The sequence below is a fragment of the Podarcis melisellensis genome, assembly GCF_964234715.1.
Source record: "Podarcis melisellensis genome assembly, chromosome: 8".
Lineage (NCBI taxonomy): Eukaryota > Metazoa > Chordata > Lepidosauria > Squamata > Lacertidae > Podarcis > Podarcis melisellensis.
In genome coordinates, this window is record NC_138540.1 from 63,516,941 (window position 1) to 63,541,787 (window position 24,847).

The following is a 24,847-nucleotide window of genomic DNA, read 5'->3' on the forward strand; positions in this document are numbered from 1 at the left end:
ATTTAAAAAAATAATTACACTGTACCCTTCCACACTGTTTGCTTTTCTTTTTAAAAGCACTCTCTATTCACAAAATAATCCTCAAAGGGCATAATCTACTGGGACGTTGCCATGACTGGCTTCCAATTGTTTCTGGGCAAATTCAAGGTTTTGGTTTTAGCCTATCCAACCCTATATAGATTGAGTCCAGGATGCCAGAAAGATAGCTTGCTCTCATATGAACTGGTCCACCATTAACCTCTGGGTACCCTAGTCTTTAACGGTTAAGTGGACAGCAACTGGAGAAAGGGCGTTACCATCAAGAAGTCCCCAACTGTGAAATATTCTCTGTCGAGAACCTTTGCTTCATTAGCTGCTATGCTGTCAGATTTCCTTCTTGATTTCCCCTGGTTTTTAGTGAACGATATAGTATTGCTGGTCTTGTTGCTGCTCCTCCTGTCGCAGATGGTTTTATTGTTGGCCTACTCTTTTTAAATTATTGTTATTGTTCTGTTTTGTTTCAAATTGCTTACATTTTTTGTTGTTGTGAAAGATAGGGCAGAAACATGCTAATTGATTCAGGGCTTGGCTCTGGAGCTAGGGCTGGACTCTATGAAAAATATGAAGTAGGAGTAATCATGGGTTTACCTGTTTATAGTAAAAAAAACAAGGAACCCGCCCTTCCGTCCAATTTAAACTCAATTAGGGCAGCTCAGAATTATAAAATAAAACGATGACAACACAACAAATTACCATAATCTTTGGCTGGGAAGAAAGACAAAAAACAGGGATAAGAAGTTTCCTCCTTTCACTGATACAATCAGGTTTTTGTCTCTCACCCACAGAATGTGCAAATGTTTTGCAAAAGGAGAGGAAAATATGAAATTGCACCCTTTTTTAGCTTCCCCAGGAAACATGCTAGAAATAAACCATCTGAATACAAAAAAGGGAGGTGTGAGGAAGTCAGGAAAGTAAGTTATTTGAAGAAGAGAGAAAAGAGGGAATTTTTGTTATTTGTTTTTCTTTTTCTTCTTTTTTTCTTTTTACTATGTTAATTGTTTGCATTTTTATATTTTCTGTATTTTTGTGTTTTTGTATTTTTGTATTTTTTCTTGTGTTTTTTCTAGTTATTGTCTTATTTTGAAAATTCCAATAAAACATCATTTTAAAAAAAATAGAAATAAACCATCTGCTTTGTCTTCCCACCCAGTTTTAGGTCTGTGCGCTTTCTGAAGAATGACGGGATGGGCTTCCAGAAATACCCCTACGCGAACGAAGACGAGGCATGGAAGAGCTACCTGGAGAACCCTCTGACAGCAGCCACCAAGGCTATGATGAGGGTTAATGGAGATGACGACAGCGTGGCTGCCCTGAGTCTCCTCTATGACTATTACATGGTATGAAAAGCGGCCAGCGTGACTCAAGGCCCCGAAAATGACATTTCCTGCCGTCTTCCCCCACACCTAACCATGTGATGGCTGGGGCTGGTATAGAATCATAGAATTGCAGAACTGGAAGGGAACCCTGAGGATCATCTAGTCCAACCCCTTGCAAGGCAGAAATATGCCGCTTTCCCATATGGGGATTGAACCTGCAACATTGTCGTTGTCAGAACCACACTCTAAGCTACTGAGCTATCCCCATTAGCAGTTGAAGTACAAAACATCTGAAAGGCACCAGTTTGGAGGAAGGCTGGTTTATTGTGCCCCTTTAAGTTCTTCACAGGGAAAAGGCCTGTAAACATGACCAGGTTCCTTCAGGTTGAGTATTCTTGGCCTGTGATAACTTTGTGGTCCTTACCACGCCCCACCAAGCAGTAACAAGAACTTCATCAGGTGGCGATGGTAGTTGTCTATAATCGCTCTGTTTGGGTCACAGCCACACTATACCTGTAAAGCACATGGCTTAGAATCATAGAATTTAGTCCATCTAGTCCAACCCTCTGCAATGCAGGAATCTCAGCTAAAGCATCCAAGAGAAGATGGCTATCCAACCTCTGTTTAAAAACCTCCAAGGAAGGAGACTCTACCACCTCTCGTGGGGGTCTGTTCCGCTGCCAAACAGCTCTTCCTATCAAAGTTTTTCCAAACGTTTATAAAAATCTTGGAACTGCAATGTGTTTAGGGTGCCGGGGGTTTTAATTCTGTGAGGGGTAAACTTTTTCCTTGCAGAACTACGGCACCACTTCTGTGGTGAAAAGCCCCCAGGACAACAGGAAAAGCTCATAGGACCACACTTGGGGTGAAAAGCAGTGCAAGAGTTGCATAAATAAATGCAAAATTGCAATTCCCAGGATTCCCTGAGAAGAGGGAATGACTGTTAAAAGTGTTGATATGCTCTCTCAGATGCCTGAGTCTCACAGAAGGAAGGAATCCCATTCCACGCTTCTGTGTCCACACAGAATAAGCAGACATCTTGTCTGATCAAACAGATTTGCTCTGCAGTAGAATCGCTAACAATCACGTGTTGGCAACACATTTGTTGTCTGTTGAGAAAGGATGCTTTTCCTGGCATGGATGTGAGAGGCAGGCGATTATTATTATTATTATTATTATTATTATTATTATTTTAATTAATTCATTCATTTAAGAACTGCTTTCTATGAAGCATCTCAGAGCAATTTTACAATATAAAGATATATAAAACAGTCGCCCTGGACAATGTGGGAGGGGACGTACTGACACTAAGGAAATGGGGAAATTAAAGCATAGTTGACCTATTTTGACAGTAGCTAACCCGGAAGCGTCTCTCTCCCTACCTGTTATTCAGGGAACATTTCTGGTTTTTGTTAACTTGACAGGTTCCAAAGGAGAAGAGGATCCTTCCATCTGGGACAACGGGGCGCAACGAACTTGGGAAGAGGTGAGAGAGAATCCTGCCCTGGGAGACCTCCAGAGTTTGCAAGTGCAGGGAGTCAGCTTGGCTCGTGACTAACTAGCTTTCAAATACTGGCCCAGCAAAGGGTTAAAAACATTAAAAATGGGGGGAGGGGCAAGAGATCCAGAGCCCAAGCTACTATACCTTTAAAGCACACCCCCTCATTGCAAGAATCCTGGGAACTGTAGTTTGCCCTCACCGAGCTATAATTCCCAGCAATCTTAACAAATATAGTTCCCAGAATTCTTTGGAGTGCTTTAAAATGTATGGTTGCATGCACGAAGCCAAAGACTCAGCCTCTGCATGCCTCTGCTACCCACCCAAAGTCCCTCTGAATGTTTTTGAAATGGTATACTGCTTCTGGAAGACATCAAGGCCCTGACTTTGGCATGTCTTAAGGGGGAGTGAATTCCATAGCTGGGGGACAGGAACTAAGAATGCCTCTCTGGACAGCCTTCAAAGATCTGATCTTGGTGCATAGATGTTGTGATTCAAGAGACTGTTCCTGGTTGATCTTACAGGTCTGTGGTAGGTCAGTGTTGAAGGTGGCCATGGGTATTCTGAACCCAGGCTGCCAGCAGCACTTTTAAACGGAGCTGGCGCAGCAGACCCTGGAGCACGGTTTCAAGAAGTGTGGGGCTCCAGAATATGGTTCAGCAGGACCCCCTCCCTCTTCTCAAATCCCCTTTATTCTAGCCTGAGGGGGGATTGAACTTCACCCATGTCCCCCATGGCAGAGGTAGCAAAGGACAGAGAGAGCTAGGAGAGAGAGGCTCACCGTGGCCTTTTTCTGCACTGAACATGAAGGTGATAAGCCTGCTTTTGTTTCAACTGCTTCCAAATCGAGCCATGTACTCCCTTTCATCCTCCTTGGCTTCCGTGCTTTTCAGATAACCCTCCCCGAAATAAGTTAACAGTCGGTTGGCATCTTCCAGTTTAGTCCCTCAGTTCCTGGACTCTGTGTACCCCTGAGCTATGTGTTTTTACATGCCTATTTCTGAACCGTTGCAGCGGGGTCATCGTGAAGCGTGGGCTCTCCCCAGTCCCACAAGGGCTGGGTGGGGAGCGGTTAGATTTAACTCTTTTCCTTGCTTGGAAATGATGAACTTCCCTTGCCCAAATAGTTGCCTGTGTTCTTTCCTTGTGCCTCAGGTGCAGATGAGTGACCAAATGGTCTTGCATTGCTAAGTATTCTTTTGTCTGGCTCCTCCTCCGCCTCTAGGCACTGCCACGGGATGGAGTACGAACCCGAGATTTCCTCCTTCGAAAACTCCACTCACATCATGAAGCTCCTGGCCGAAAATGTTTCCATGAACCAAGAGTATCTAGATGTGCCCAAGAAGAATGGCTTAGGGATGGAGGGCATCCCCTCTCCTCACAAGCCGCCTGCCTTGCCCCCGGGCACCAGCAAGCTGGAAGCCAGTCCCGAGAACTATATGCTAACCTCGGGGGATGTGTATGACAACAGCTCGCTCAATTCCCTCTTTGACGCGATCCACGTGGCTCCGCCGCAACAGAGGTGGCAACCGGACAGCACATTCAAAGAAGACCCTCAGGAGGTCAGCACTGTGCCCAGACATCTGGGCTTGCCAAAACGTTTCTAGAACAAAACTCTGTGGTTTTGCCCATCTCTGGGCAGGATGTGACATGTATGGTATAAATGGGAGCAGCACAAATTGCACTAATTAAGCGAGCAGAGGGAGTGTCCCTTATGTGCCAAGTTAGCCGTCATTGAGATTCAACAGGATGAAGTGGCTTGTTTTGTTGGAAGCGCTTCTTAACATTCCCTCCATCAGCCCTTCTGCTTCCTGAAATTATCTTCTCTGCCTGTATGCAGGCTAGCCATGTTGTCGGTCTTCTGTAGCTTATTGCCGAATTTCCACCTCCCTCCCTGCTGCTATATCAGGGCTGGTCAATCCACTGGACGTATGCAAAGCAAATGGTGGATGAAAGGAGAAGAGGAAGACTTAAGCCATGTCCACCCCCAACAACCACTGTCTCTCCCATTGTCTCCATCTGCCACTAATGAACACTACAGTCACAACTACACCATACATTTAATGCAATATTATACCACTTTAATAGTCATGGCTCCCCGCCTCAAAGAATCCTGGGAGCTATAGTTTGTCAAAGGGTGCTGAGAGTTTTGAGGAGCCTCCTTGCATAACTATAATTCCCAGCACCCTTAAGCTTCAGTTTCCAGATTCTTCATGGAAGCCATAACTCCTAAAGTGGTAAAAGAGAGCTTTAAATGTACCACAAATATATTGACAATATTGTTGAGAAGTTGGCTAAGGGTGGGTGAAAAGGGATCTGCCATTCAAGTTGTAGAGTTGACAGAGTGTCTTTCAAGGGGGGCTTCTGGAGAGAAGTGTGTGTGAAGCCACTTGCTATGTCCCCTTTCACACATGTCAGCTCCTATGGCTCAGATGTTTTGCTTCACATCTAAAGTAGGAAGAGGAAGTGCATTGCAGCTTCCTGTTAGTGCCTTACCTGATCAGGAAGTGGTTCATAATGCATTCATTTGGCAAAGCATCAGGCTTCCAACGAGGTGGGAAATGAGGGATCCGAGAAGGCTGTGGGTCATTGTAGGTACAGTACCTATAACCCCTGACTATTGTCTCTGATGGCTGGGACTGATGGGAGCTATAGTTCAAAGTATCTGGAAGGCACCAGGCTGGGGAAGGCTCTGCTTTATATAACAATCCTCCTCCACTTCCATCAAACCCCTAGAATTTCCTTGCAAGGCTAGTTGAAAAAAATACCACCGAAGAGCTGGATTCTTGAATTCCCTCTCTCCTATTCAGGACCTGATCCTATGGCCTTTAGTAGGCTCACTGGATTAAGAGTAGGGGACGGATTCCAGCTGGGCATGCTAACTTGATTATTATTATTATTATTATTATTATTATTATTATTATTATTAGCCCTGCTTTTTGACAGCAGCCTGGCACAGTTTAGCAGCAGATGAAGCTTTTCCCTAGGACTTTTAGAAAACCTCCACCTGCTAAATTATTACACGTGGATAAAAACGGCGAGGCATACGCCAGTTTCCAAAAAATTCAGAACGAATGTTTTGCCTTGGTTCCAAATGGACCTGAATGGGTTTTTGAGGTGTTTTTATTTCCATGGGTGAACTGGAATACAAAAGAATCCATATACAGCTGTCCTGATTTTGTCTCTCCCTGCAGTCATTGATCTTCAATGATATCCTGAAGTCCCAGACAGATGCACCGTGTTCAGAGAGTTATTCTGCCAATGATGCCAAGAGGTAACAGCAAAGGCTTGCTCAAATAATATGATTGAAATGTGTTTCTCTGAAGAAATATTCCTAGTAAATCAAGGTGGAAGTTTAATGAGAGGGTTGTTATGTCTCATACACCTGTTGGGCACTGTCGTTGGTGAGAAAGGAGAATAACTTTGCTTGCTTAATCCATTTAATTTAATTTAATTTAATTTAATTTAATTTAATTTAATTTAATTTAATTTAATTTAATTTAATTTTTAAAACAGACCCCCTCCAGTCATCTGCTGGACAAACACGTGAATAAATACATAGGACTATCCTGCCAGACACCTAGTTTGGCCTTCAGATACTTCTGTCAATTCACCATTCGGGTGAATAAGTCACTGTCCCACCTGCCTACCCTTTTACTTGCACCCAGTCCAGGGACTCATAGAATCATAGAGTTGTAGAGTTGGAAGGGACTCCTGAGGGTCATCTAGTCCAACCCCCGGTGTCTTCCTTCTTCTCCTCAGTCTCAGTGTTGCCCCTGCAAAACTCATTAGGGAGGAAGATGGGGTGGAAAAGAGAATCAGTTGGCTCACCCTGCCACTGGCTCTGGCTCCACTTCCTGTTGGCCTCTCTGCCTTCTGCCCTTACCAGTTCCAATGGTCCCCAGCCGCCACTGGCTTCTTTGTCTGTGTTTTGGTGTGTCTTGCAGAGTAAAATAGTATAAGTGGTTTATTTAATCTCTGCCTTCTCCTTCTCCCTCTCCCTCTTTTTTAATTGCTCCATTTAAGTGACTTTGAATATATGTTGGGATCCCCTAAAGCTATTCACATCAAATCGGGTGACTCACCCATGGCCTACCTCAACAAAGGACAGTTCTACCCAGTCACGCTGCGGACAGCGGCAGAAGCGAAATGTTTACATCTGTCCTCTAATAAAGTGAAGGTAAGTGATGTGCCAAGGAAAGTTCCCAGCAATATATGATGTCGAACAGCTGAAACAATGGTTATGGAGGTGGTTTCCCCCCCAGTTTTCTGATGCCAGAGATATTACAGCCAATTGCTATGGAGGTTTCAGAAATTATAGCATATGCTTTAAAGCAGAGGTCAGGGAAGTGCAGAGGGCTGCATTACCCAAGTGGAACTCACTAAACCCAGCACAAGAATGTGAATAATATTGATGCACAGACGAACTGCAAGCCTTTCCTGACAGTTATTCAAAACCTCAAACGTCAAAACGCAGTTGCATCCTGATAATTGCAGTCATGCAGTTGCAAAATGCATGGGTGCCTTTTCGATATTTCCAAGGTACACCGAGCTTTTTCTTTGCTTGGACATTTTTCTTTGGTTTTCCTGCTGTAGGTCCTGAAAAGGAAAGGAGTGGCAGTTGCATACATCACACAACAGCAAAGCCCTTTTCCCTTTCAGCTGCTCCCCACTGTGTGGGAGGGGATGGATACCAGCCCATGGGCTGGAACTCCTGTACTAAAGTGTTTCCCCAAGCTGGATTTGATTTTGCAAATGAATACTACATATACTACAGTATTATGTATTGAACAGTGATCCAATTGGCTTTCCCCCTTTCTCCCAGAGTGTTGTGATGGTGGTTTTTGACAATGAAAAAATTCCAGTGGAGCAGCTCAAGTTCTGGAAGCACTGGCATTCACGTCAACCTACAGCTAAACAGAGAGTCATTGATGTTGGTAAGGAATAGAGATGCTTTCGGATGTCTTGTCTAGGAGGAAAAGGAAACAGATACAGTGGGGAAAAAACCCTCCCTCTTTTATTTCCAAGTGAATGCAGTCCTTATTAGCACTTAGGGTATTAAACTGAACTGGTCGCTGCTCTGATTTATAACAGTGAGAATAAGAATTTATTATTTATACCCCACCCAGTGTTTACAGGGTTTTCATCATAAAGATTCCTAGGATAAAGGGGTGGCCTTGTGTGTGTACATAGAAAATCATGAAGAATAGCTTTCAGCTACCCAGTTTTAATAGCAGACTTCTGCATCCCTTGAAAGCTCTGGAAACTTGCATGAGACACAGGGGTCTGCCACCAGAAGGAAAAATCAGCAATTATTTTCCTGGCCCCGGCCCCCACCTCTAGATCTGAATCTTCACCTTAGAATCCAGAAGGAGTTTAGGAGTGGTTTCCGGTAGCCTTGAAGGGTGGGGCATATCACACCTCTTTAAGAGTATGGTTGTTACTTAATTCAAAAGTTATAATTGGGCAATTGAAGAGTAACTGCATGTTTCATGCCTTCCAGCTGACTGTAAAGAGAATTTCAATACTGTGCAGCATATTGAGGAGGTGGCTTACAACGCCTTGTCCTTCGTCTGGAACATTGCTGAAGAAGCAAAGGTATGACCAGGCCTGTGCAAATCATGCGGTCCCCCCTGTACCGCAAACCTACCTCCATTTCATACCTGTAGTTTAGCCACATCTGGAGAGCCACATGTTCCCCATTCCTGCTTTGGCATTCCAACATTAAACCGTGCTTCGAACTCACAGTCACTTTTCATCAGCGCCCTTTCAGCTAGGTTTGCTAACTCCTCTGCACACATGGAGACTTCAGTTTGTACCCTTGTGTCTTTTATGGTTTGTTCTGCTATCAACTCCAGTCAAACAGGCATTGCAGGGCTTGAAGTGCTACGGAAACCTCTGAACAGACACTGAGTTGAGACAGGTCTGCAGACAATAAGCAGGGGTGCCACTGTTGTGCTACCTTCAGCTCTTTTGCGGGGGGACGACCCCCTATTTGTCTCCAAAGGTGAAACTGGGGGCCCCTCCAGACTAGTGTTTTATTGCTGGTATTTTCTGCAGCATGTTCTGCCTTGACACAACAGTAGTGTATCAGTGGTGGATTTGTCCAGCTTCACTTTGTTATGTGTTGCTTCCCCAAGGGGCTGTAACACTACAAAAGTGGGACAAAAATGAAGCAGAACAGAACATTCATGGTATGAAAAGTTGCAGGATTTCAGCAATAAACTACAGGACATGCGCTGATCAGAAACAAAGCAGCATGTCCGCCCCAAATCTTTTGCATGTGCAAATAATATTGAAAGCCCGATTGGATATAACCACCGCAATATCAACATGAGCACAAACCATTATGAACCCACAATAAAAGGGATGTCTGGAGGGATTTGGCTTGTCTAAAGCTTTCATAAGAGTTCCTGCCCAAACTGAGATTTAAACCAGTCACATGTCCTGCTATGTTCGTAGCTCTTTTAAGCACTACACCAGCAGCTGACACCAAACTGTTAGCTGGGCTATAGGGGGGAAGTTTCCTGCCACAACTCTGAGACTATAAACTGTCATTTATTAGCCTGCAGATTAATAAGGCTCTGCAAGTTGTACTTTCCCATAAACTCTGTTTAGCTTGGTAGGTCACAGGTAGTTCTGGCTTGCAACAGAGTTATCATGTGCAGGACAGATTGTGCAAGAGGTGTAAATGAAAAAGGCTAGATGAATTTGCAGAGTGTACTCTACTCCAAAGTAAGTTCCACTGAGTTAAATGTGGCTTACTCCCAAGTAGGTGGGCATAGAATTGCAGTCATAGGATATCCTGAATTTAATAGGGCTTCTGAGTAGACATGCATAGTAATCCTGCTGTTTAGTGACTCTGAAACCTGATCAGTTGGTAGGTTTTTTTGCTCTGAAATTTCATTGGGTCACCTTTCTTTTTAGCCTAAAGGTAGCCATGGTCTTAAAAAAAACCAAGAATCTAAAAACTGAGAGGTTATAAGCCATCTTCAAAGCATCTTTTTCCGCTTCACTTTCCCTCCATGGAAATATTCCAAGCATGTGATAGTCATCTGGGGCACTTAGGTTAGATGTAACTTACCAGAAACCTTGTTCCCCTTTCTGCCCAGGGGGTTGTTGAAGGCTGAGGCTTCAGAGACATAAAATACATGGGAGTTGCTGTTGAAGGCCTTTTCCTGCATCTGCCACCTGTCTCTGAATCTACCAGCCTCTAAATAATGGAGCCAGGCTCATTATTTTCTATTTGCAAGGTTTAGCTGGGCTTAAAGTTGGACCAGAAAATCGTCAGCAGCAGCACCCCAGGGTTGCATCCTACCATCCCTACTTGGAGATGGGCAGGGGTTGAATCAGGTGCCTTCTGCATGCAAAGCAGATGTCCAACCATTGAGCTACAAACTTCTTGGATTTTGCTGTATCTTTCAGAGAAGTGCTTTGACTGCCACTGCATCCTGACTCTGTCCATTCTTCCTGCAGGTGTTTATCGGCGTGAACTGCTTGAGCACAGATTTCTCCTCCCAGAAAGGCGTCAAGGGAGTCCCTTTGAACCTCCAGATAGACACTTATGACTACAGTACTGGGACAAACCGGCTTATTCACCGAGCTGTCTGCCAGATCAAAATATTCTGTGATAAGGTAGAGTGAAGCCTTTGGGAAAGAGGTCATGATGCAAAGGACTTCCAAAAGACGTGTGTCTGAGTGATGAGAATAAGGGGTCAGAGAGTCAATGCGGTGTGGTGGTAAGAGCATTAAACTAGGGCAGGCATCGCCAAACTCAGCCCTCCAGATATTTTGGGACTACAATTCCCATCATCCCTGACCACTGGTCCTGTTAACCAGGGATGATGGGAGTTGTAGTCCCAAAAGTTTCTGGAGGGCCAAGTTTGGGGATGCCTGAACTAGGGCTTGGGAGACCCAGGTTCAAATTTCCTCACACTGGATAGCCTTTTGCCAGTCACTTTCTCTCAGAGCTTTTGTGAGGCTCAAACAGGAAGGCGATAGCCTTGTATGCCATCTTGAACTCCCTGTGATTGAGGCAGGGTATAAATGTAAGCAGTGCTTTTTTTCTGGGAGGACGCAGGGGTACCCCTAAACATTTTGTGAATCTAAGTTTGGCCTCATTGAGGGGCAGTATTTCAACAAGAGTAGGAAAATGAGAGTACCCTTAAACCTTTTTTTAGAAAAAAAGCACTGAATGTAAGAAAGAAAGAAATAAGCTTCTTAAACAAAGACATGGCCTTTTAAGAGCAGCTTTGCAAGAGCTGAACTGCTAGCTGAAGAACTTGGCTCTGATGAAAGCTTTTAAACGTGAATAACGTAAACTGTGCAAGAGTTCACCTGTAAATCGGTCAAGACTGGAATTCACTGGTGAGCCTCCAGTTTTTAAATGCTAGGAGGCAACATATAATAAAAATGTTCTAGGAGCTTAATCTGATTCAGTACTAGCCCAGAGGTGGCATTCCACGTTCTGGATCCTTTCACTGAGGGCCAAACTAGATGTGAGGTTAGTCGTGTGGGTGCAATTGGGACGAAGGCTTACAAAAGAAGAAGTTAATATCGCCTGCAGGGAGGCCAAGCAGCAGGACTGCAGAAGGTGGGGAGACTCTCGACACTTACCGTGCTGCTGTGATTCTGGCAATAATAACTCTTCTGAAGCTGCTACATCACAAGGGAAGCCTCCATTCTGCAAACATTCTTTTAAATGTGCATGTTAATTGCATGCACACACATATGTGCTACACATGTTCATACTGTTAACATCACATCTAGACTGGCCGTCAGACCAGTTCAGCTAGATTCTTTCCTCACTAGTCGAGCTTTCCAAAATTTGAGGTGAGAAATATGTGCAGGCCTGCATTCTGCATTTTTGGCCCCAGTTATAGGCTGGGACCCAAACAAGTACTTTGGGTTTCTCAAAGGCTTTTTATTTTTTTGAACAGCAATTTGACATACACAACCCTGACCTCTTCCAAAAGTCCTTTCATTTAAAAAAATGGCTTGCCATGTGGGATGAAGGGACTGCCGCTTGAGAACTACGACCCCAAAGACTCCCTGGGAACACATATCTGCCTGTGGAATTACAGCATCTCCTATAATTTTACCTTCCCCTGTTTGAAACGGCTTCATGGATTACAATCTTCTTTCTCTTTGGAGATAATGGTTGACCGTGTCTCTCTCCAAACTCCAAAATGCCTGTTAATTGCCGTCACAAGATTAATGCCACATCTAGTTTGCCCCTAAGATAAATGCTTTCGTTTAAATGGAAGGCTTATATTTGAAATGGAAAGAGTGCTCTGTCTACTCTTGCTTATGCAGGCTGCCATGGACATATATTACGCACACATATTCCAGCATTGCTCTCCCCGCCCCGCTCCAGCTCAGGGTAACTGAGAAATGGAACCAAGGATGCCCAGAGAAGGGGCTTCTTTGGTTATCTGAAAGCATCCTGTTGTGTTCTGCGGCACACAGTCAATGGGCTGCAATTTGGAACACAATGTTTGGAGCAGGGGTGGGGAAGGTGGAGAAACCTGGCTTCTCTCCTTAGCCGTAAATCACTAGGGGCAGGCAGGTATAATCTAGGGAGGACAGATGCAAAAGAGGGCAGGGCCCCTGCACCTTTAATACCTACATCTGCTGAAATCACCTGGATTTTTAAATAGTTGCTTTAAGCTGTCCTCTTTTTGCATCTGGCTATCCTAGGCAGGGTGGATTTGATTTAAATCAAATTGATTTAAATCACTAGTCAGTAAGACTTGATTTAAATCTCTATTTTTTATAGAAAGACTCATTCTTGCTGGTATAATCTTAATATTCACAACCAGGTGAAGGTTTCATTTTTTGGAATAATAAATTTTCAGAGTAGTTTTTACAGTTATAACAAAAATTTCTGATTTGGTTATACTATTAGAAATACATAGAGAGGTAATTATGAACTTATTGTAAGGTTTAATAAGTTAATTGTTTATATTTGGACAACTTTTCTGCTGTACTTTAATGGAAGGAGAAAAATAATAATTTCCTTAATAACAATTTAAACAATTTATTTAGCTGAAACTGTAACATTATAGCATATGTATCCATGTTTGTTAACTGGTGTGGTTAAACAATTAAAAACAACAACAACTTTAGACAACAACAACTTAAAACAAATCCTTCTTTCCTGATGAATACCCTTTGGACTATAGTGTAACTTAAACAGAAAACTATATTCAGAAAGATTTTTCCTCCAAAAGCATTTTATTTTAAAAATCCGATTTAAATTTAAAAAAATCTGATTTAATTTTTTTAAAATCTGATTATTATTATTTTTAAAAACCACATTGATTTTTATCCACCCTGATCCTAGGTAACTCTCTGAGACGAAGGTGTTCCTTTTTGAGTGTACCCATTTACCCACAGGGGGTGCTCCCTTTTGAGACCAGCAGGGCAGAAGATAGGGAGCAGGTAGAGGCAGAGCCAACTACTTCTGGTTTTGTCCCTGTGCTTTTCCTGAGACTAAGGAGGAAGAAGCAGTACTATCACTTAGATTGGTTGCAAGAAGGCGGGCAGGTGCAGGCAGACTGTGTTTGGTGGGGCAATGCTTCGGTTCCCCTAACAGAGCCTCCTCGGCTGCCATTTTCACTGGAAGCAACGCCTGCCTCTCCCCCTGAAACTAGGCAGCGTTGCCTTAGCAAACAAGGATCTCACCTGGAGGTGCAGTGTGTCTGGTGCACAGGCTCCTGACCAGAGCCATAGCTAGGTGATCTTGCGCCCCTGGCAGAACCGCCCCGATTGCACCCCCTAGCCATGAACAAATTAGCTCTTCTTTCCGCCTCTCCTCCAGCCAGTTTTGTGCCCCCTCGCTGCGTCCCTGCTCCTGAGATGGCGCAATCTCCTCCCAGGTGACAGTATTATTAATACCACGAATGCTCAGGAGGCATGTGTTTCACAGCAACATACAGGCAACCACCATTTTAGACGCATCAGATATGTGCGCGGCCGTGCGTGCATTGCACCAAATCCAGACGTGACCTAAAACCATCACAAAAGCGTCACTGAAAAGGGTGTTTGCAGGCTTTCTCAAGGTGTTTCAAATAGATGCGATGTCACTTAAACGTGTGGCGCCTTGGAACGTAAGCCGTGTTGTAAATTGGGAGTTGCCTGTGCTGGTAAGTTTTCGGCTTCTCATCTCTTTCAACTTCCCTTGCAGGGAGCAGAGAGGAAAATGCGGGACGATGAACGCAAGCAGTTCAGGAGGAAGGGAAAATGTCTGGACGCCAATAACAATGGTGAGTGAGTGGAAAGGGGCGAGGAAGCTGGTGTGGGCCCTGTATATATAAACGCTGCCTTCAGGGGAGGGTGTGTGAGGTCATGTGCTGCCGGCAGAGTGCGCTTCGAATGCATGGTGCGCAGGATGGCCCGGGGAGTGAGATGCCTGGTGATTAGGACCCTCAGCTGCAGATAACCCGCTTCCCTCTGCTTGCCAGAGAGGCCTCTGCCGCAATAGTCCCTTGCCTTGGGGGGTTGCAAAGAGGAAGAAGGCAAGGGCAATCTAGCCTTAGTCCCTGACCGGAGAAGGATCAAGGGCTGCAGGGAAATTGCTCTGTCTTCATCCCAGCAAAGAGCAGCTGGCGGGGTCAGCTCAGCCTGGCCCTAACTGGATTTCAAGGGTTGTTTCTACAAACGCACCTCTTTCGTTTTTATTTATTTATTTACTCATGGGATCGATATGCCCTGACACGTGTCCTCTGGGAAGCTTACAAAACAGTTCCACGTTCAAAACAGAATTAATAGCATGTCAAATAAAAACAGCAATAAAAACTACAGAAAGGTGGAAGAAGAGCAAACGAGTGTGGCAAGATAAAAATAGCAGCTAAAACCAGTGATTGAGATCCTTAAAATACGACTAAAAGCTCCCGGCGGACTTTGCCTGGCGCCTAAAAATTAGCAACGAACGTGCCTGATGAACATGCCTCAAGTTGAGAGTTTTGCAATTTGGGCACCGCTGGAGAGAGGCTGTGGCTCAGTCGGAGAACATCTGCATTGCACGTAGAAGGACACAGATTTGATCCCTGTCATCCCAAAGTAGGGTTGGGGAAGACCCCTCCCTTGAAACCTGGATAGCCACTGGCAGTAGGTGTCAATAGTATGCAGCCTAGGACTGTGTCTGATCCACTGGCTCAACTATGATGAGCCATTGGTCAGACACAGTCAGAGGCTGCATTCATACATTTAATGTGCATTTTAAGTCCTTGGCTTCCTCCAGAGAATCTTGGGAACTGCAGTTTACTGCTGAGAGAGCTACACTTCTAGCACCCTTCACAAACTTCAATTCCCATGATTCCTTTTTTTTGGGGGGGTATTTTGAATGTTATTCAGATGTGCTGTGTGTATGGAGCCAAAGGCAGCTTCCAAAAGTGGGGGGCCAATGAGAAGAAGATCTCAGTTGAATGAGATATCTCTTCATTTTGGCACTGTCAAGCTGATCCCTATCCTCTGGCTTCCACTCTCCCCCTCCACTCCCTTTCTCTTATAAGTCTAGTCTCTGAGATTGTAAGCTCGAAGGCAGGGCAGGTGTCTTCATTTTGATTTGTGTGTGGCACCTAATTACTGTAGGCGCTCTAGAGGTTATTATCATTAATAATAAGGTGAGACAGAAACTCTTATGCTCTATTCTGGACTTTTTAATGTTCTTCAGACACATCTAATCATTCTTGTCTGAAAATTAGATCGTGAAAATTACAGAAACTTGCTTTCCAGAAACAGTGTCCAGGCCACCTCTCAGTTAAATAGTTCCCCAAAGGCTTTTTCTATTATTATTTCAGAAAGCTCAGTGTGTGTGTGTGTGTGCTGATTGATCAGATTGTGTTAGTGTTGCATGAAGTCTGAAACTTCTACTTTGGGTCTTTGTTTTGGCTTTGTTTTTTGTCTGTTTCTATTGTTTTTTCCATTTGAATTCCCTCCCCCCTCCAACCTCATTGGTTTTTAAAAAACAATTCTCAGCCACCTTGTGGGATGTTTTTTGGGCAGAGAGTAAGGGTTGGTCAATGAGTCAATTTGGGTTTCTTTCAGCTTCTCATTTTTCTATTCTTAACTCCAGTTCTCTACCTTTCCACATCATTTTTTTCAAGGCCTCCTGAAAATTCGCTGGCAAATTTCTCTGAATATGTGGATTTTTTGCAAAGCAATATTCCCTAGCATAATTCTTTCTTGTATGTTGTCTTCACCAATATTACACATTTTTATACAAACTTCACCCCAATTATATGCATTTCTGTGCACATTAGTTTACTATAGAGAGAACTGCATTGCAAAATTCGGATAAGTGCAGATTTTGAAGGATGAGGATGCTGCAGTTTGAGTATTTCCTTCGCTACTTAGCTGCTTTTAACCAAAGGGAAAGACATTGGGAGGGTGCTCATAGGTCCCCTCTGTCTTGCCCAGTCTTCCTCAACCATGTGCCTTCCAGACATTTTGGGCGGGGCTGACTAGTGTGTGTTCCAAAGCATCTGGAAGGCAAAAGATTGGGGAAGGCTGATCTTGTCCTAATCTTGCAAACATGAGACATTCATTACTTAGAATCATAGAACTGTAGAGTTGGAGGGACCCTGAGGGTCATCAAGTCATGCAATGCAGGGATCTCAGCTAAAGCACCCATGGCTTGGATGAGTCTCTGCCACTCCCCTCCTTGATGAGTCTCTATAGCAACAAACATGGTGGAAAACGTAAGTTTCTCTTCTTCTTTCCAGGTCTGAAAAGCTGTTTGGTTTCGGGCTTCCGAGGCAACGAAATCACGTATCTCAAGCCACAGGCTGACTTGGAAACCCAGCCCGTCCTGTTTATTCCAAACGTCCACTTTTCAAACCTCCAGAGATGTGGAACGGTAAGTCCCCCTTACCATAACCAGCCCATCCATGAAACACCAAGGAGAAGTGGCTGTGGCACTCTGGGTTCTGGAGAAATCTTATGAGAGCCATGTGAGGCCTCCACGTGATCTCATGGGGCTCTCACGTGATCTTGAGCTGTTATTACACAATTGTGCTGGAACCAGGAAGTCACAGCCATGTGACCCTGGTAAGCAGGACCAGCACATGGGCAGGGCAGCACCCTCCTGTTTCACCTCAGGCAGCAAAATGGGACAGGCTGCCCCTGCCCCTTACAGCTCCAGCTGCATGTTGCCTTCAAATACCTCTTAAGGCAGTGAAACATCCTGCTGCTACAGGAATGGAAGGAAGTCACCATTAACGATGCCATTATCTTAATTTATTTTAGGCATCGAGACTCAATTTTGGTTTATTTCAAAGGAACCTTTCAACTGCAAGAGTAGGGATTTTGGGAGAAGAGGCATGCTGTTTAAATTGGGGACGGGGAACCTGCGACCCTTCAAATGTTGTTGGATTCCAGCTCCGATCATCCCTGGCCATTGGCCAATGTTGGCTGGGGCTGATGGGAGTTGGAGTCCCACAACATCTGGAAGGCCACAGATTCCCAGCCTTGGTTTAAACGCTGCACTGTAAATTTTGTGTGAATCAAAAAAGAGATACGGGAGTGCAAAGCATAGCATCAAGAAAGTGACTGATTAGGGGCAGTTCTACCCCCCCCCCCACCCAGACTTCTGTTCTTTTTTAAAAGAAGAAGTATTTCCCCTTTCCCTGGAAACCCTGGGAAGTTAATTGTGTAATAGAGCTCCATGACAGAACTTGTCATGTCCTGAAAATGCAATTCCCAGCATTCTGTGGGGAAAGCCATAAATGATAAACTGGTTTAAAACGAAACCTAAGTTTGTAGTGTAGATATCCACTCACTGTCTGTCTAGGGATACCTAGCAAGGAAAGTACAGGCTTTGAGAAGGAATTTAAAAGCCAAAATGGATTCATATAAAGATGTGAGGAGATTAGAGAGCAGGAGTGGAGAGTGTCTGGCCACAGAAGCACAATTTAAGCAGGGGAGGGAGAGGATTGAAAGGTCTACTCTCTCATATAGGCTGGTATTCAATGCTAGTCCTACTCAGAGTAGACCCACTGAAGTTAATAGATGGGACTAACTTAGATTCATTACTTTCAGGGGATCTACTCTGAGTAGGACTTGGGTGAATACAACCCACAGAGTCTAAAGAAGATTTCCTTCTGAGAGGCCACAATGCTTTTGCCCCAAAAAGTTTGGGGCATTTTTAATCTCAAAGGACTAAAGCATCTCTCTTTTCTTTTTTTCCAACAGGCATTACCCACCGCTGGTGTTCCACATGACTCTAGCAGGTACAAAATATGCATTCATTCCCCCCCCCCCCTTGGCTCACATGTCCGAGATATTCTTGCATAATTAGGCAGCCCATTGGCCCTGTTCCCACTTCCCATTTTGATTTTGTTTCTGTCCCATCTTTCTCTGGGAGTCTTGTCAAGGCCACATAAATAGGCCTCTGATCCAGGCACTGACCAAACCCAGACCCAATTAACCGCAGGAAGTTTGCTGTATCAGGTGCCTTCAGCCCTGCAAAGTTGATGTCTACCAGATCTTGAGGTCCCTAATGGAATAAATGCAGGATATATAAAAGTGGTGAAATATAATGTTGGTAGGACATTATCTGGAGTGAGAATCCCATTGAAACCAAATGAACAGGAGCTATGCTGAAGTGCTGTGAGACTGAGGGCAAGGATATATATGCTGGGTTGTGTCCAAAGAAGTTGTACTCAAAGTAGACCCATTGAAATAGATGAACCTAAGTTGGTCATGTTAATTAACTTCAGTAGGTCTACTCTGAGCAGGACTTGTACCATGAACTTTGCCACAACCTAGCCTTCCACAAGGAAATGGTTGGAGATGCAGGAAGAATGCTCAGCATCATTGGTGTCCTTACCTGTTGGGCAATGTGAGGAATTGGATTTGGAGTGGCAGAGAAGGAGACCAGAGGGACCCTCTCCATGGGGCACAATCCACTAGGACATTTTCTGCATTGGCCCTGTGGAAATGAAGGAAAGCTGTGTTTTTGTTTTTGTTCTTTAACAATGCATCAGTACTGACATTTGAACCACTTGTTTCTGAATCTTGGTGCCCATCCTGGAATCTTCTGAACTTTCATTTTCCTCACTAAGGTTGCCGTTAAAGAGGAGCTGCCCTTCATTTCCTGATGAATTTGACCCTTTAGCTTCAAAGCAAGCCAAAGAGGAAGACCCTCAACGAGGTAATATTGCTATCGGAGATTACGCACACACATACCCCCACCCCAACACCAAGCTATAGACAAAGAAACGACAACCTCAGGTGGAACAGATGAGGAAAGAGCCTTGTGGGCTTACAAAATGTGGGCTTACAAAATGTGCCCATGAAAAATGGCACTGAAGGCAAGGCCCAGACAGGAGATCTCACCTTGAGGATCTTATCACGGGGCAACTTGGTGGGGTGAAGGACAACTAACTGGCACTTCCAAAGTCTCAGCAGACTGAGAAGAGGAGCTCTATTTTTAATATAGCTGTACACACATTGCCATTTACCGTATTTTTCCATGTATAACGTGCCCCCATGTATAAGACGACCCCTATTCTGGGGGACTCCAAATTAAGGAAATGAGGGGGCGATTGCCCACAGTTGTTGAGCTTTTTTTGAGGGGTTGCCAAAAAACGCTCGCCAAAACCACCAAGCAGCCGCCAATCACCCGTCCAATTGCCATAGCAGCAGCCAATCGCCAGCAGGCATTGCCTCACCCACCAATCACCCGCCTAATCGCCACTGACAATCTCCTGCTCGTGGCTGCAACCAATCGCCCGTCCCCCATCTGCACTATCTGTGTATGGAGAAACATTGTCTAATACATGGAAAAATGCGGTACTCTGACTCCAGCGTGCTCCCAACACTGGTGTTTGAAGCCGAGTACACATGACATTACCCACAATCCATATCTATCCTGTAGTTTCTTGAGAAATACTGCTGCTTGATGCGATTTCCCTCAAACCAGCTTCTATCCAGTTTGAAAGCCTAAGCTGCATTAACTGAGGTGTGTGCATTTGAGACAGCTGTTGTACCTGTGCAGATGACAACGCATGCACAGATGACAGCTTCACAGAATAGGAGCTGGGGGGGGGAGTTGCAAGTGTGGGGAAACCAATCAGGTAAATGTGCACTGGGTGAAGGCATCCCCACCGATTCTCTGGTGTGTAAAGCAGCATATAAATGCAACTTAAAAGACAGTGTGCAGAACGGGGAGACAACCTCACTACGTTTTAAGCCAGTAATGTGTACATAGCCCTAATTTCATAAGAAACGAGAGCATAGATATAAATTGTGGCTAACACTGTGTATACATCGCATCCGAAAACAGTGGCAAGAGTGCACTGGATGCAGAGTTAACAGGAGTGTATACAGTAGTACCTCAGGTTAAGCACTTAATTCATTCTGGAGGTCCGTTCTTAACCTGAAACTGTTCTTAACCTGAAGCACCACTTTAGCTAATGGGGCCTCCTGCTGCTGCCATGCCACCGGAGTATGATTTCTTTTCTCATCCTGAAGCAAAGTTCTTAACCCAAGGTACTATTTCTGGGTTAGCGGAGTCTGTAACCTGAAGCCTATGTAACCTGAAGCATATGTAACCCGAGGTACCACTGTATGTAGCCTCTGTGTAGTTAGAAATGACCAACTCTTGAAGGCTGAGCCCACACGTGACAGCTGTCTGTTTCTTACATTTCAGTCTTGCTCTATGTACGAAGAGAATCGGAGGAGGTTTTTGATGCTCTCATGCTGAAGACGCCAGACCTCAAAGGCCTGAGGAATGCTGTAAGTTTTACCCCCATCTCTCCCCCCCCTCCGCCCCCTGGTCATCTCTGCTACATAAAATTTACTAGGCTACCTAATGAAGTAATAGTAAATACTTTGGGGGGAGTTGTTGCATTTATATCCCGCTTTTCCTGCAAAGAGCTCAAGGTGGCATAAATGGTTCTCCCCCTTCCCCATTTTCTCGCCTCAACAATCTTGTGAGGTAGGTTAGGCTGAGAGACAGTGACAGGCCCAAGGTCACCCAGCGAGCTTCATGGCTGAGTGGGGATTCTGAACCTTAGTCTCCTAGACCCTAATCCAGCATTTAAAACCCCTCCACTACATGACATGCAGGGCCTTCTTCTGCAGAATCTCCACTGGAAGAGCTAAGAGCTACTCTAAGGTCCCAGCAGGCCCAATGAGGCTTGTGCAGAAGATTTTGTGTTGCTCAATATAAGAAAGGCGTAATGAAGCTTTTCTGCCTTGGTCAGTCAAAGGTCGTGGGCCAGCACTGATGCCAGTAGTGTAGTGCAATCACTTTGGGGTGTTATATTTGAATGCATATTGCATATTGGATTACAATATGCCTGTTCTGACCTTGACCAGTATGGGGGCTCTTTTATACAACGCAGAAAGTCACAGCCAACTACAGCCCCCTGCCAAGTGCATCTTTTTGTTGATGTTGTTTTAATGGTGATGACTTTCATATTTCGCACTGTTAAACGCCCCTTCTCCAATCAGTTTCCCAGGTGGAGAAAGTTTTTCTGGTCAGGCTTTTCTCCTCTGCACCTCACTTCCTTTCCCTTGGGCTGGCTGGAAACTCTCTCTCTCTCCCACCTCCCCCTCCCCGCTTCTCAGTGTTTGCAGAGCACACAATGCGAAGCATATTTCTGTGATGTCTATCAGCACCATTCCTGATAACCCCAGCTCTTCTTTGCTGAGGTGGGGAATAAAGCAAACAATCGTCTGAAATTATCTGATAGCCGTTTTTTATGGCTGTGCTTGTGTGTGTGTGTGTGTTGGTTTTGCACACTTTTACATTGGAAAAGAGCAAACAGCACTTGGGGGGGGAAATATCAATTTACAGAACCGCCTTTGGGAAAGCATCAGAAAAGGGATTGCAGGAGAGAGGTTTGGGCTGCTCCCAAATAAATATTTTAATTTTAATCTTATCCTCAGATTTATATACTGCTTTGCTACCAAAACTATTGAAACGGTGTACAATAAAATAAAAATGCAAAAGATTACAGGCTCAGTAGGTCAGAGATTCCAGCATTGCCTGCAGTGGTTCCCTTTACTGCTAGAACATTATCCATTGGGGGGATGCCTCTGGCAACAGTATTTACAGAATATTATTTTTCTCTTCCAGATTTCAGAAAAATACGGTCTGCCTGAAGAAAGCATCTATAAAGTCTATAAAAAATGCAAGCGAGGGTAAGTGATGGCCCATCCATGTTTACTCTGTGTGGTTTGCTCCACTCTGTGACTTTCTGCACTGTAACATAGACAGTGGGTGCTGTACTAGAAAACAGGCAAGACAATTTCAGCATGGGAGTAGTCCTTGAGTATGCAGCCTTTAGAAACCAACAGAACTCCTTACCAGCCTTCAGCGCTGTTGTGGTACTGGTTCTGAGGAAGAGTTCTGTGCACCTCCATGAAGAACGTAAGTCCAGCCGTGCTGGATCAGACTAATGACCTATCTAAATCCAGGACCCAGATTCCCACAGTGGCTAACTCATGCAGGTAACTGCTGTCTCCTGCTGCTGTTCCATGGTAACTAGCATCCATCCTCTAGGTATCAAAGAGCCATCATGATGACTATAGCTGTAACTATAGTACAGCAGAGAAATATTATCCAATAAAGGTCAGGGCTGTTTTGAGCATGGTGGCAGGTGGTGCTTTTGTCCATGACCAAAACCTGATAGATCATCACTGGCCGTTTTTTAGTTGGGGGCGGATGTGCAAGACCCGTCTGTATAGTTGTGTTCTTTGAATTTCATTGGTTATAGCCACCTGTCAGGAATGCTTCCATTGTGATTCCTGCATTGCAATGGGTTGGGCTGGATGATCCTGGGGGTCACTTCCAACTCTACAATTCTATGATTTCTGCATTTGTTTTAATTGATTTTGATGAAAGTCACTTTGGGTCACTTTTGTGAGGAGAGTCATCATTTAGGGAGGGAAGTAATTTTGGCCCAGATCAGATTGCCTAAAGGAAGGTTGGGGATACATCATCATCATCATCATCATTATTATTATTATTATTATTATTATTATTATTATTATTATTATTATTATCATCATCCTGTCTTTCCCCAAAAACTGGGACTCAATGTGGCTTATAAAAACTAAAACAAACACGGATAAAACACAGAAAGCTAAAAACATATAAAAGATAATAGTTTCAATGTAATTCACTATAATAGAATTAAAACAATGTAAAGCAAATCTATAAAATCTAGTAAACAAAGCGAGTAAAAAAAACACAACACAGCATGAATGAAAGCCCTTTCCTTGAAAGCGACCGCTTCCCAGAGCCCTGCAGGAATAACAGAGAAAGAACAATAAGGGGAGAGCCAGTCTAGCTTCTCTAGGAAGAGAGTTTCAAAGTATGGGAGTGGCCACCAAAAAAGGTCCTCTTCTACATTCCCACCATGTTGCCACTCAGGCCCCTCTCTGGCCCTCAGGCCAAGCCCTCAGAAGCCCTTCCCAACACCTTCCTAGAGTGCTTTTGTCTGGCTGAGAAGTATCATGGAACTGGGATATAATGCCTCTTGCTTGCCTGGATGGAGAAATGGGTGGTGGTGGGTAGAAACTACTGGCTTTTGCATAGCTGGTATGTAGCCTAGGGTCAGAGGTAAGAGCGACATCTGCTGCCCCACCCACTTTGACTCTTGCCCTACCCACTTTTTGTTCTGCCCATGGTTGGCCAACAAAGGAATGCAGCCCTCAGGCTGAAATAGGTTCCTGATCCTTGGGAGCTCTTGGAAAAAGCCAGATGCAGAAGGTCTGCCCATGTCTGTGGGGCGTACAAGGCCTAGCAATCCTGTTGGCTTCTCAGTACTATGGCCAGATTATCCTATGGAAAAGGAATTACCAAGAAGTGTGTGTATATGTACACAAGTGGAATAACCTGGCTAATTTGTTGGGTATTTTGTTATCTCCCAAGGTAGTTGCCTGAGGTCTCAACAGGTTTAGCTTATCTCAGTCACCAGGGCACCAGTGTTTGTTTCTCAAAGCTAGCAGGGTCAGAGTAACCCTCTGACTCCTAGTGGCAGATGACACTGGAACAATGCAGTCTTGGATGGAAAGTGCGTGTCTGTGTGTGATCCCACCAGGGTGACTAATTTGGGTACAGATACAGCACTTAGTTGTTTTAGATGCTATCACCCAAGTCGGAGCACCTGAAGCTCAAATTCAATGGACGTTGCCTGCAGTCAGGGACATTAAACTCTGTGAGACCTAATACTGTGACTTTTTGGCTAAAACAGAAAACCATGAGCCAAATGTGGGGGCAAAATGAGGCTAATCTTCACCCAGGTTGAAGATCCAATTTGGCGCCCCCCCCCATACGTATTTGCATACACACGCACACAGGCTGGCAGCCCCAATGGCTCCCCTCCAGAGGTTTCGCCTGGGGCAAAAAACCTGGCTAGCCCCCACATAGCTATAGCTCTGCCAAACAGCTGGCCTATACGTTGTTACACTCATCACTAGGATCAATGCCTCCACAATGAGTTTGCATATAATTTGAGCACCTCTTGCCTCTTAATTTGGGGGTGCCGGATACCCCACTCCACCTCAACTTGTAGCTACCAGCAGAGATGGAACAATTAGCTTAATCAATGTGACCTTGGGGAAGATGTGAGGACTGTCTTGCCTTGCGCCCCAGCTTTCTCCCTCAAGCCCCATTGGAGGATTTTGGGCACTGTAGTTTACCCCTCACAAAGTTACCATTCCAGCAAGCCTTAACGAACAATAATGTCGGCTTAATTGAACAATGTTGGATTTCCGGATGTTAACTGTGAACCCTGGTTTTGTTATATTAATTACTCGGTTTGCGGGCAGGGCAGGGAGAGAGCTAGAAAATGTAGGCTTCACCCTGCAAAGTCCTACAAAAAGATTATCAACCTTACAGATGGTTTGGAGGGTATCCCAGATTTTTTGGGGTTCATAGTTAATGAAGCTAACAGTGCTGATAACTTATATGATGGGGTGGAGGAATACGCTTTGAATGTGCCTTAAAGGTATAGCTGTGTATGCAGCCTCAGGT

The 24,847-nt window shown here is 44.5% G+C and overlaps 1 protein-coding gene and 1 long non-coding RNA gene across 3 annotated transcripts in view; one reads left to right on the top strand and one right to left on the bottom strand.

Moving 5' to 3' along the window:
• The window catches only part of GRHL3 (grainyhead like transcription factor 3), a 48,715-nt gene that overhangs the window by 16,963 nt on the left and 6,905 nt on the right, over positions 1-24,847 (top strand). For both annotated transcript variants that reach the window (XM_081921473.1, XM_081921474.1), the window contains exons 2-15: positions 1,190-1,376; positions 2,780-2,841; positions 4,079-4,415; positions 6,048-6,127; positions 6,880-7,033; positions 7,679-7,790; positions 8,357-8,451; positions 10,330-10,488; positions 14,042-14,120; positions 16,581-16,714; positions 18,049-18,086; positions 18,921-19,009; positions 20,510-20,595; positions 21,944-22,008. In XM_081921473.1, the coding sequence (XP_081777599.1) occupies positions 1,190-1,376; positions 2,780-2,841; positions 4,079-4,415; positions 6,048-6,127; positions 6,880-7,033; positions 7,679-7,790; positions 8,357-8,451; positions 10,330-10,488; positions 14,042-14,120; positions 16,581-16,714; positions 18,049-18,086; positions 18,921-19,009; positions 20,510-20,595; positions 21,944-22,008 (1,677 nt within the window). The remainder of the gene's footprint in view (positions 1-1,189; positions 1,377-2,779; positions 2,842-4,078; positions 4,416-6,047; positions 6,128-6,879; positions 7,034-7,678; positions 7,791-8,356; positions 8,452-10,329; positions 10,489-14,041; positions 14,121-16,580; positions 16,715-18,048; positions 18,087-18,920; positions 19,010-20,509; positions 20,596-21,943; positions 22,009-24,847) is intronic.
• On the bottom strand, positions 11,703-22,863 carry LOC309375669. The gene is made up of 3 exons (XR_014170991.1): positions 22,175-22,863; positions 18,686-18,787; positions 11,703-12,045 (listed from the first exon to the last, which is right to left on the bottom strand). It is a non-coding gene; the product is annotated as an uncharacterized lncRNA (long non-coding RNA).